The sequence below is a fragment of the Antedon mediterranea genome, chromosome 7 (assembly GCF_964355755.1).
Source record: "Antedon mediterranea chromosome 7, ecAntMedi1.1, whole genome shotgun sequence".
Lineage (NCBI taxonomy): Eukaryota > Metazoa > Echinodermata > Crinoidea > Comatulida > Antedonidae > Antedon > Antedon mediterranea.
In genome coordinates this window covers 11934898-11948094 of record NC_092676.1, presented here as the reverse complement: position 1 = coordinate 11948094, position 13197 = coordinate 11934898, and the positions used below count along the sequence as shown (strand labels likewise).

The 13197-nt window shown below is 40.8% G+C and overlaps 1 protein-coding gene across 1 annotated transcript; it reads left to right on the top strand.

Moving 5' to 3' along the window:
• The first annotated feature begins 2882 nt into the window (after positions 1-2882).
• LOC140055423 (uncharacterized) lies at positions 2883-6068 on the top strand. Its single transcript, XM_072100761.1, has 8 exons — positions 2883-3138; positions 3227-3326; positions 3630-3781; positions 3934-4098; positions 4508-4734; positions 4987-5146; positions 5570-5675; positions 6029-6068. Exons 3-8 carry the CDS (start codon positions 3706-3708, stop codon positions 6066-6068), a joined length of 774 nt encoding a protein of 257 aa, XP_071956862.1. The 5' UTR covers positions 2883-3138; positions 3227-3326; positions 3630-3705.
• Positions 6069-13197: the final 7129 nt, after the last annotated feature.

Genomic DNA, 13197 nt, shown 5'->3' with positions numbered 1-13197 from the left:
ACTTTTTCTCATTCTCACAGATTTCCTCATCTTTATCGTTTCAAATTAATTAATTAAATTTCAGTATATCACCGGGCGGTTTAGAATTAATGTTCATTGCCTGATGTGCTATATATATATAAACACAAGAGGCAAAGAACATTAATTCTAAACCGCCCGGTGATATACTGAAATTTAATTAATTAATTTGAAACGATAAAGATGAGAAAATCTGTGAGAATGAGAAAAAGTCGCCCCAACCGAGACTCGAACTCGGACCGCCTCCTTGATATGCAGATGTCCTAACCATTAGACCACTGGGGCTTTCATGGTATTGTTCGAACTCGATTGGATAACGACTCTTTAACATTCTCGGCGTGGTACGGCGGAACAGCACTAGTCCTCAGTTGTACGCACGCGCAACAGAGATCAAATTGATACGCCCTCATCTTTCAGTATTTTTATTCACGAGGCGGGATCTCCGAAGAGATACTTTTATATATATAAACACAAGAGGCAAAGAACATTAATTCTAAACCGCCCGGTGATATACTGAAATTTAATTAATTAATTTGAAACGATATAGATGAGGAAATCTGTGAGAATGAGAAAAAGTCGCCCCAACCGAGACTCGAACTCGGACCGCCTGCTTGATATGCAGATGTCCTTACCATTAGACCACTGGGGCTTTCATGGTATTGTTCGAACTCGATTGGATAACGACTCTTTAACATTCTCGGTGTGGTACGGCGGAACAGCACTAGTCCTCAGTTGTACGCACGCGCAACAGAGATCAAATTGATACGCCCTCATCTTTCAGTATTTTTATTCATGAGGCGGGATATTCCTTTGGATATATATATATAAATCCAAAGGCAAATTACTGAAAAAAATGACAATGCTGTGGGTATCAGTGGCTGGATCTCAATGGAGATACAAAAATAAAAAGCGAAAAGCTAAATCAAAACGATAAAGTAAACAGCCAGAAAAGTTGGCAGTGCTTTCGGGCAACACTAGCCCTTGATCAGTGCAAGTGAAGGAATTTGGATAACGTCATATATATATATATATATATGATAAACAGGATATTAATCAATCAATTACGGATGGTCTGATATGGCAACATTTAATGGATTTGAAATATATATATATATATATATATATATATAAATCAAAGAGCTGCATAGGCAGGATATAGAAAAAAAATCAAGATCAAATAAGTTAAAACTGCCTCAATATAGATTTATTTTAACGACATGTTTCGGGCATAGCCCATCATCAGGTGAAAAGAATTGTAACAAAGGATAACATATATAAGTCACAAAATTACATAATAAAACAAATCAGCCAATCAAAGATGTTAACAAACAAAAGGCATAGTTATAAAGGCACGCCTCTAAAAGCTATGGTGTACAAAGCAGGAATGGTTGCTTATAAAGCAGGAAATTTAAAACAAAGACAAAAGCTTCAAGTGTAAATAATTGTTAATATGTGAATGTCTCTTGCAAAATTAATGTTTAAAGGATCTAAATTGTACATTTATGCCGGTAGGGGCAAGAGTGCCAAGCTTTACAATTATTCTTTCTTCTATAATTCTACGAGATGTCTCAGAACCATTACATACTTTAACACCAGAAATAGTAATATCTGAAAGGGAATGCTCATTATTACAAAAATGGGTGGCTACAGGTAATCCGGGAGTCTTTAGTTTAATAGACCTTAAATGTTCTACAAACCTATCACCTAACCTGCGTGTAGTTTCACCAATATAAAGCATATTACATTTAGTACACGAAATACAATAAACTAGATTTCTAGTGGTGCACGTAATACGATAACATAATTACCAGAAGGTCCTACTATTTGGTTTGAACATGAAACGTAATTACATGTCGAACATCTATTTCTATTACATTTGAATGTTCCAGTTGATTCATTACCTTTGTTTTGTAATTTAGATTTAACTAAAGTGTCTTTAATGCTTTGATCACGTCTGTAAGCTATCATGGGTGGTTCTTGAAAAATATCTTTTGTAGCGGATTTATCTTCAGTCAAAATTGAAAAGTTATTGCGCGCGGACAATGTTAATAACCTTCTTATTCATAGGATGATACGTGAGGACTAGAGGTATGCGGTCACAAGCATTTGTATTATGTGTAGGTTGTAATGTGTCCTCGTGCGTTAACTGGCAAACTTTTCTTAGAGATTTCACAGTAATGTCAGATGGATATTCGCGTGCATTGAAAAAATCGATCATCTCAGATGCTTTGATAAGAAATATGCTTTATATTGGTGAAACTAAACGCAGGTTAGGTGATAGGTTTGTAGAACATTTAAGGTCTATTAAACTAAAGACTCCCGGATTACCTGTAGCCACCCATTTTTGTAATAATGAGCATTCCCTTTCAGATATTACTATTTCTGGTGTTAAAGTATGTAATGGTTCTGAGACATCTCGTAGAATTATAGAAGAAAGAATAATTGTAAAGCTTGGCACTCTTGCCCCTACCGGCATAAATGTACAATTTAGATCCTTTAAACATTAATTTTGCCAGAGACATTCACATATTAACAATTATTTACACTTGAAGCTTTTGTCTTTGTTTTAAATTTCCTGCTTTATAAGCAACCATTCCTGCTTTGTACACCATAGCTTTTGGAGGCGTGCCTTTATAACTATGCCTTTTGTTTGTTAACATCTTTGATTGGCTGATTTGTTTTATTATGTAATTTTGTGACTTATATATGTTATCCTTTGTTACAATTCTTTTCACCTGATGATGGGCTATGCCCGAAACATGTCGTTAAAATAAATCTATATTGAGGCAGTTTTAACTTATTTGATCTTGATTTTTTTTTATATATATATATATATATTTCAAATCCATTAAATGTTGCCCTATCAGACCATCCGTAATTGATTGATTAATATCCTGTTTATCATATTCTCTTTTATGTAATGCAGGGACCAAGAGAAACAATATAAAGTCGTCAATTACATTGAAAAAATCAAGTGGCAGTCGTTCCGAGCTGCTGGGTTGAAGGTGATACTGCCGTGTGGCCACCAATTGAACCATCGAATAATTCAGGCAGTTAAAAACAAACAATCACCGGAAAATAATTGGGCGACTTATGCTATAAAAATACTGTATGAAACTGGTAGGTACTAAATATATATTTAAACAATAAAATTTGCGTTGCTGTACCAACATTAATATTGATAATGAGTACGATATTTATTATGCAGATGATTACAAAACAGCTTGGAAGAAAACTAAAGATGCAGAAGACACTTCAAATCTAGAGTCGGCTGAAGAAGAAGACAGTCATCCTCAGAGAAAGAAGAAGTAAATGAAATAAATAATTTATACCCATCTTCCTGTGTTTTTATATTTAAATTATATAATGTTTATATTTAAATTTCAAGAAATTGATAAAAGCCAATTAACAAAAAAAGTGGTATATAATTTATATTATTCGAACGTAAAATTATCTTATTATTACTGCACATGCATTGTAGTTTTTTTTTAAATTGCAAACGTTCTGTTGAAATTCCCCCTTTTTACTTTTGGGTATTAATCTTGGGTGTATGAATTCCAGTGCCAAAGAAAGCAATTAAGAATATTGTTAGCATCCTATATTTATTACAGACGGCCACTTCGTTATGAGAGTGATGATTCTGATAGCCCACCAACAAGAGAAAAAAAAAGCCTGCCTCTACCCCCAATGTCTGGACCTCCAGTGAAAAGCGCTAAGAAAACAAACAGTATTTTAAGACCAACTACAAGTGCTTCCAACAAGGGTATGTTTATTATTTATTTATTTTATATATTTTATTTATTAAGGATATTTTTTATATTCATAACTTTTATTTAAAACAGTGTATAAGTTTTGCTCAAAATAAATGTTTAACCGTAACCTAATTCATAAATTATGTGTATTTTTAAAAATCAGATTTAGAAAGAAGACTAACAACAAATGGTGCAAGAGGAAACTTGCCTCAACCACAATTACCTCAACTCCCATTAACTCAAACTCCTCAGAATAGAAAAGATTTAACAGAAAGAACATTAATGTCTCCTATTTCACGTCCTAGTACAAGTAGTACTCCTAACAAAGGTATTATTTCATTTATTTAGGGATGATTTATTTAAAACATTCATTTTTTTTATATAGTTGACGATATGTTTATTCGAATGTTTTAAACATGGTACTCGGGAGCGGAGGGTGCGGACTCACCCCCCCCCCAAAAGACAAAAAGGTGTGCCTGTGCCTAGCACGGCTCACACGACAAAGGCCATTTCCGGTCCAATTAACAATGTTAGCACCCTCTCAAATTGGAACCACTCTACGCCCCTGGTACTAGTATTCTTGAAATTGAAAAGCTCTTTCTGCTAGAACAATCAACAATCATAAATAACAATAAATGAAAAAATAAATGCATTAATCTGTGAAAGTAATGATTTATTTGTACACAATTAAAATTATTTTTTTCGATATATTTATATACTGTAATATATTTTTTCAGCGTTTGAAAGAACTGTGATTTGTCTTCTAAGTGAGATTAAGGAAAACATTGATGAACTTAGAAGGAAGGTAGAGCATAATACATTTTTGTTGACGGAATTAGACGTTTCTGGGATCCAAACTACTGTTCCAGAGCTTGAGGAATTACCTGTGGAGTTTCCCATTCGTTCAGTAGAGAGTTTGATGGAAACTGAAGCTTCTCTTGATGCATCTATGTGCAAACAATTGGTGAGTTTAAAAGTAAAAACATATTAAACTTTTGATTATCATGGAAGTTTTAACCAAATTTGCACCAATTGGTTCTGACGATAGGACCCGATACATGTTTTCAGAAATTATATAACTTTTAAATTATTAGAAACTTAATTAATGTGAGTCCAAAGACTATTATGATGTGTAAGCCTACCATGATAAACATTTTTATGTATTAAGTTTATACATTATTGTATCATTAACAATGTATGCCAATCATGATTTCAGGTTTTAAAGCTTGGTTTAATTGGCGGTAAGGACTTTAAAACTACAACAAACAATGTTTTGAAAAACCTACTATCACCGTTTGTAGCCCGCCAATATAATTGGACTGGAGCAAAAGGAAAACTGGAATTTGGAAACCTAAAGTTGTTGAAAGTAATACTTGGTAAGTGATTAGTGTCATTTATACATAGACCTTCTCCTGTCTGTATAGACCTATAATTGATTGACTAGTTTGTAGCATTGGTTCCTTTCAAGTCCCCTGTGTACTCATTACTATCCCAATTTATTGTATATAGTCAACTCTATCTATTCATAAGGACAGATTCGGAATGACATGACATTGGACTAGTAAACACTTCAATATAGGATAGGTACAACTCTTTTATAGAGTACATAGTAGCAATAAAGTTTCATACTTGAATTGAACCTGTTGTCTGTGTGCTAAATCGGATTACATAAACATACAGACTATAATTATGTCATGTTATGTCATTATATCACCACCATCCATACTTTTACACTACATCAAATCAAAAACATTTATCATATAATAATTGTCTTGTTTTTGTTTTGTTTTTTCTTTTAGGAGCTGTTCGAAGAAATCCAAGTACGAAGGATGCCACACGGGAGGAAATAAAAGACAATATAAAGTCTTTTTTGTACAATGCAAGGGATAAGGAGGGCGGAGAAAGGCAAGAACTAACATATTGCCTACTACACCATAAAAAACTGTATTTATGTACAGCAGTTTTTAACTGTTTTATAATATAGTTGGTCCCATTTCTTTGCTCATTTGTTTAATGGAACATGACATAACCAAAATACTAAAACTTTTATATTTTATTTTTAAAAAAACGTTTTCTCACCCAACATTTTCTCACTAAGAAGGAAACTTTTATAAAAATATATTTTGGAAGATGAATTTTTAAAAATTTTAACTGGACTAATATATTTAGTTTCGGCTTGTGTGTCGTGTTTCGACTGTATGATCAATATTTATACTGTATATGCTATTTTAAATTTGTAATGTATTGTTTTTTTTTAGTAATATCCAAGTCCAAATAAAGGAGCATCTAGAGTGTTGAAACTTAAATACGGCAACTTTAAATTACTTTTTGTGATCTCGATTAACTACCATTTTGGAACTGCTGTCCATATCAGCAATTAATGGGTACCATATGGGATTTACATATGGACCCCATGAGGAACAATCCATATGCAACCCCAATGGGAAAACCCATATGCTGCTCATATGAGCAAGCATATATGGGTACCATATGAGATTTACATATGGGCCCCATGTGGGACAATCCTTATGCAGCCCTAATGGGCAAACTCATATGTTGCCCATATGAGCAAGCATGGGTACCATATGAGATTTACATATGGGCCCAATGTGGGACAATCCATATGCCGCCCTAATGGGCAAACTCATATGTTGCCCAAATGAGCAAGCATAATTATATGGGTATCATGTGGGATTTACATGGAATGATATGGGCTAACCCATATGACGCCCATGTGGGGCTTGGGTGCAGAATCTGCTGGGGCCCTACTGGGCAAGTCCATATGCCGCCCATATAAGATTTGTATATAGGTCCAATGTGGGATAACTCGTATGGGGCCCTAATTGGCAAACCAATATGGGTACCATATGGGATTTACATGGGATGATATGGGCTAACCCATATGACGCCCATGTGGGGCTTGGGTGCAGAATCCGCTGGGGCCCTACTGGGCAAGCTCATATGCCGCCCATATGAGATTTGTATATGGGTCCCATGTGGGATAACCCGTATGGGGCCCTAATTGGCAAACAAATATGGGTACCATATGGGATTTACATGGGATGATATGGGCTAACCCATATGACGCCCATGTGGGGCTTGGGTGCAGAATCCGCTGGGGCCCTACTGGGCAAGCCCATATGCCACCCATATGAAAAGGAATATGGGTACAATATGGGATAACCCGTATGGGGCCCTAATTGGCAAACAAATATGGGTACCATATGGGATTTACATGGGATGATATGGGCTAACCCATATGACGCCCATGTGGGGCTTGGGTGCAGAATCCGCTGGGGCCCTACTGGGCAAGCCCATATGCCACCCATATGAAAAGGAATATGGGTACAATATGGGTACCATATGGGCTTGCTTCCTGGGCAGCGAGAGAGAGATAGATCAGCGAGAGAGAGAGATAGATCAGCGAGAGAGAGAGATAGATCAGCGAGAGAGAGATAGATCAGCGAGAGAGAGATAGATCAGCGACAGAGAGATATATCAGCGAGAGAGAGATATATCAGCGAGAGAGATATATCAGCGAGAGAGAGATATATCAGCGAGAGAGAGATAGATCAGCGAGAGAGAGATAGATCAGCGAGAGAGAGATAGATCAGCGAGAGAGAGAGATAGATCAGCGAGAGAGAGAGATAGATCAGCGAGAGAGCGATAAATCAACGAGAGAGAGATAGATCAGCGAGAGAGATAGATTAGCGAGAGAGAGATAGATCAGCGAGAGAGAGAGATAGATCAGCGAGAGAGATATGGATCAGCGAGAGAGAGATGGATCAGCGAGAGAGAGATGGATCAGCGAGAGAGAGATGGATCAGCGAGAGAGAGATGGATCAGCGAGAGAGATACATCAGCGAGAGAGAGAGATACATCAGCGAGACAGAGAGATAGATCAGCGAGAAAGAGAGATACATCAGCGAGACAGAGAGATAGATCAGCGAGACAGAGATAGATCAGCGAGAGAGAGATAGATCAGCGAGAGAGAGATTCATCAGCGAGAGAGAGATACATCAGCGAGAGAGAGAGATACATCAGCGAGAGAGAGATACATCAGCGAGAGAGAGAGAGATAGATCAGCGAGAGAGAGATACATCAGCGAGAGAGAGATAGATCAGCGAGAGAGAGATAGATCAGCGAGAGAGAGATAGATCAGCGAGAGAGAGATAGATCAGCGAGAGAGAGATAGATCAGCGAGAGAGAGATAGATCAGCGAGAGAGAGATAGATCAGCGAGAGAGAGATAGATCAGCGAGAGATAGATAGATCAGCGAGCGAGAGATAGATCAGCGAGCGAGAAATAGATCAGCGAGAGGGAGATAGATCAGCGAGAGGGAGATAGATCAGCGAGAGGGAGATAGATCAGCGAGAGAGAGAGATACATCAGCGAGAGACAGAGATAGATCAGCGAGAGACAGAGATATATCAGCGAGAGAGAGAGAGATAGAACAGCGAGAAAGAGATAGATCAGCGAGACAGAGATAGATACATCAGCGAGACAGAGAGATAGATCAGCGAGAGAGAGATACATCAGCGAGACAGAGAGATAGATCAGCGAGACAGAGATAGATCAGCGAGAGAGAGATAGATCAGCGAGAGAGAGATAGATCAGCGAGAGAGATATAGATCAGCGAGAGAGAGATAGATCAGCGAGAGAGAGAGATAGATCAGCGAGAGAGAGATATATCAGCGAGAGAGAGATACATCAGCGCGAGAGAGAGATACATCAGCGAGAGAGAGAGATATATCAGCGAGAGAGAGAGAGAGATAGATCAGCGAGAGAGAGAGAGATAGATCAGCGAGAGAGAGATAGATCAGCGAGAGAGAGATAGATCAGCAAGAGAGAGATAGATCAGCGAGAGAGAGATAGATCAGCGAGAGAGAGAGAGAGAGAGAGATACATCAGCGAGAGAGACATACATCAGCGAGAGAGAGAAAGATACATCAGCGAGAGAGAGAGATAGATCAGCTAGAGAGAGAGAGAGAGATAGATCAGCGAGAGAGAGAGATAGATCGGGGAGAGAGAGATAGATCAGCGAGAGAGAGAGAGAGATACATCAGCGAGACAGAGAGATAGATCAGCGAAAGAGAGTTAGGTCAGCGAGAGAGAGATAGATCAGCGAGAGAGAGATAGATCAGCGAGAGAGAGATAGATCAGCGAGAGAGAGATAGATCAGCGAGAGAGAGATAGATCAGCGAGAGAGAGAGATAGATAAGCGAGAGAGAGATAGATCAGCGAGAGAGATAGATCTGCGAGAGAGATAGATAGATCAGCAAGAGAGAGATAGATCAGCGAGAGAGAGAGATAGATCAGCGAGCGAGAGATAGATCAGCGAGCGAGAAATAGATCAGCGAGAGGGAGATAGATCCGCGAGAGAGAGATAGCTCAGCGAGAGGGAGATAGATCAGCGAGAGAGAGAGATACATCGGGGAGAGAGAGATAGATCAGCGAGAGAGAGAGATAGATCAGCGAGAGGGAGATAGATCAGCGAGAGAGAGATAGATCAGCGAGAGAGAGATAGATCAGCGAGAGAGAGATAGATCAGCGAGAGAGAGATAGATCAGCGAGAGAGAGAGATAGATCAGCGAGAGAGAGATAGATCAGTGAGAGAGAGATAGATCAGCGAGAGGGAGATAGATCATCGAGATAGAGATACATCAGCGAGAGATAGAGATACGTCAGCGAGAGAGAGATAGATAAGCGAGAGAGAGAGAGAGATACATCAGCGAGACAGAGAGATAGATCAGCGAGACAGAGATAGATCGGCGAGAGAGAGAGATAGATCGGCGAGAGTGAGATAGATCAGCGAGAGACAGAGATAGATCAGCGAGAGACAGAGATACATCAGCGCGAGAGAGAGAGATAGATCAGCGAGAAAGAGATAGATCAGCGAGACAGAGATAGATACATCAGCGAGAGAGAGATAGATCAGCGAGAGAGAGATAGATCAGCGAGAGAGAGAGATAGATCAGCGAGAGAGAGATAGATCAGCGAGAGAGAGATAGATCAGCGAGAGAGAGATAGATCAGCGAGAGAGAGATAGATCAGCGAGAGAGAGAGATAGATAAGCGAGAGAGAGATAGATCAGCGAGAGAGATAGATCTGCGAGAGAGATAGATAGATCAGCAAGAGAGAGATAGATCAGCGAGAGAGAGAGATAGATCAGCGAGCGAGAGATAGATCAGCGAGCGAGAAATAGATCAGCGAGAGGGAGATAGATCCGCGAGAGAGAGATAGCTCAGCGAGAGGGAGATAGATCAGCGAGAGAGAGAGATACATCGGGGAGAGAGAGATAGATCAACGAGAGAGAGAGATAGATCAGCGAGAGGGAGATAGATCAGCGAGAGAGAGATAGATCAGCGAGAGAGAGATAGATCAGCGAGAGAGAGATAGATCAGCGAGAGAGAGATAGATCAGCGAGAGAGAGAGATAGATCAGCGAGAGAGAGATAGATCAGTGAGAAAGAGATAGATCAGCGAGAGGGAGATAGATCATCGAGATAGAGATACATCAGCGAGAGATAGAGATACGTCAGCGAGAGAGAGATAGATAAGCGAGAGAGAGAGAGAGATACATCAGCGAGACAGAGAGATAGATCAGCGAGACAGAGATAGATCGGCGAGAGAGAGAGATAGATCGGCGAGAGTGAGATAGATCAGCGAGAGACAGAGATAGATCAGCGAGAGACAGAGATACATCAGCGCGAGAGAGAGAGATAGATCAACGAGAAAGAGATAGATCAGCGAGACAGAGATAGATACATCAGCGAGAGAGAGATAGATCAGCGAGAGAGAGATAGATCAGCGAGAGAGAGATAGATCAGCGAGAGAGAGATAGATCAGCGAGAGAGAGATAGATCAGCGAGAGAGAGATAGATCAGCGAGAGAGAGATAGATCATCGAGAGAGAGAGAGAGATAGATCGGCGAGAGGGGGATAGTTCAGCGAGAGAGAGATACATCAGCGAGAGAGAGATAGATCAGCGAGAGAGAGATAGATCAGCGAGAGGGAGATTGATCAGCGAGAGGGAGATAGATCAGCGAGAGAGAGAGATACATCAGCGAGAGAGAGATACATCAGCGAGAGAGAGATAGATCAGCGAGAGGGAGATAGATCAGCGAGAGAGAGATAGATCAGCGAGAGAGAGATAGATCAGCGAGAGAGAGATAGATCAGCGAGAGAGAGATAGATCAGCGAGAGAGAGAGATAGATCAGCGAGAGAGAGATAGATCAGCGAGAGAGAGATAGATCAGCGAGAGAGAGATAGATCAGCGAGAGAGAGATAGATCAGCGAGAGAGAGATACATCAGCGAGAGAGAGAGATAGATCAGCGAGAGAGAGATAGATCAGCGAGAGAGAGATACATCAGCGGGAGAGAGAGAGATAGATCAGCGACAGAGAGAGATAGATCAGCGAGAGAGAGATAGATCAGCGAGAGAGAGATAGATCATCGAGAGAGAGAGAGATAGATCAGCGAGAGGGGGATAGTTCAGCGAGAGAGAGATACATCAGCGAGAGAGAGATACATCAGCGAGAGAGAGATACATCAGCGAGAGAGAGAGATACATCAGCGAGAGAGAGATAGATCAGCGAGAGAGAGAGAGATAGATCAGCGAGAGAGAGAGATAGATCAGCGAGAGAGAGATAGATCAGCGAGAGAGAGATAGATCAGCGAGAGAGAGATAGATCAGCGAGAGAGAGATAAATCAGCGAGAGAGAGATAGATCAGCGAGAGAGAGATAGATCAGCGAGCGAGAGATAGATCAGCGAGCGAGAAATAGATCAGCGAGAGGGAGATAGATCAGCGAGAGGGAGACAGATCAGCGAGAGGGAGATAGATCAGCGAGAGAGAGAGATACATCAGCGACAGAGAGATAGATCAGCGAGAGAGAGAGAGATACATCAGCGAGACAGAGAGATAGATCAGCGAGAGAGAGATAGGTCACCGAGAGAGAGATACATCAGCGAGAGAGCGATAGATCAGCGAGAGAGAGATAGATCAGCGAGAGAGAGATAGATCAGTGAGAGAGAGATAGATCAGCGAGAAGGAGATAGATCATCGAGATAGAGATACATCAGCGAGGGATAGAGATACGTCAGCGAGAGAGAGATAGATAAGTGAGAGAGAGAGAGATACATCAGCGAGACAGAGAGATAGATCAGCGAGACAGAGATAGATCAGCAAGAGAGAGAGAGATAGATCGGCGAGAGTGAGATAGATCAGCGAGAGACAGAGATAGATCAGCGAGAAACAGAGATACATCAGCGCGAGAGAGAGAGATAGATCAGCGAGAAAGAGATAGATCAGCGAGACAGAGATAGATACATCAGCGAGATCAGCGAGAGAGAGAGATAGGTCAGCGAGAGAGAGATACATCAGCGAGAGAGAGAGATAGATCAGCGAGAGAGAGAGATAGATCAGTGAGAGAGAGATAGATCAGCGAGAGGGAGATAGATCATCGAGATAGAGATACATCAGCGAGAGATAGAGAGAGATACATCAGCGAGACAGAGAGATAGATCAGCGAGACAGAGATAAATCAGCGAGAGAGAGAGAGATAGATCGGCAAGAGTGAGATAGATCAGCGAGAGACAGAGATAGATCAGCGAGAGACAGAGATACATCAGCGAGAGATAGAGATACATCAGCGAGAGAGAGAGATACATCAGCGAGACAGAGAGATAGATCAGCGAGAAAGAGAGATACATCAGCGAGACAGAGATAGATCAGCGAGAGAGAGATAGATCAGCGAGAGAGAGATTCATCAGCGAGAGAGAGAGATACATCAGCGAGAGAGAGATACATCAGCGAGAGAGAGAGATACATCAGCGAGAGAGAGATAAATCAGCGAGAGAGAGAGAGATAGATCAGCGAGAGAGAGATACATCAGCGAGAGAAAGATAGATCAGCGAGAGAGAGATAGATCAGCGAGAGAGAGATAGATCAGCGAGAGAGAGATAGATCAGCGAGAGAGAGAGATAGATCAGCGAGAGAGAGATAGATCAGCGAGAGAGAGATAGATCAGCGAGAGAGAGATAGATCAGCGAGAGAGAGATAGATCAGCGAGAGAGAGATAGATCAGCGAGAGAGAGATAGATCAGCGAGAGAGAGATAGATCAGCGAGCGAGAGATAGATCAGCGAGCGAGAAATAGATCAGCGAGAGGGAGATAGATCAGCGAGAGGGAGATAGATCAGCGAGAGGGAGATAGATCAGCGAGAGAGAGAGATACATCAGCGAGAGACAGAGATAGATCAGCGAGAGACAGAGATATATCAGCGAGAGAGAGAGATAGAACAGCGAGAAAGAGATAGATCAGCGAGACAGAGATAGATACATCAGCGAGACAGAGAGATAGATCAGCGAGAGAGAGATACATCAGCGAGACAGAGAGATAGATCAGCGAGACAGAGATAGATCAGC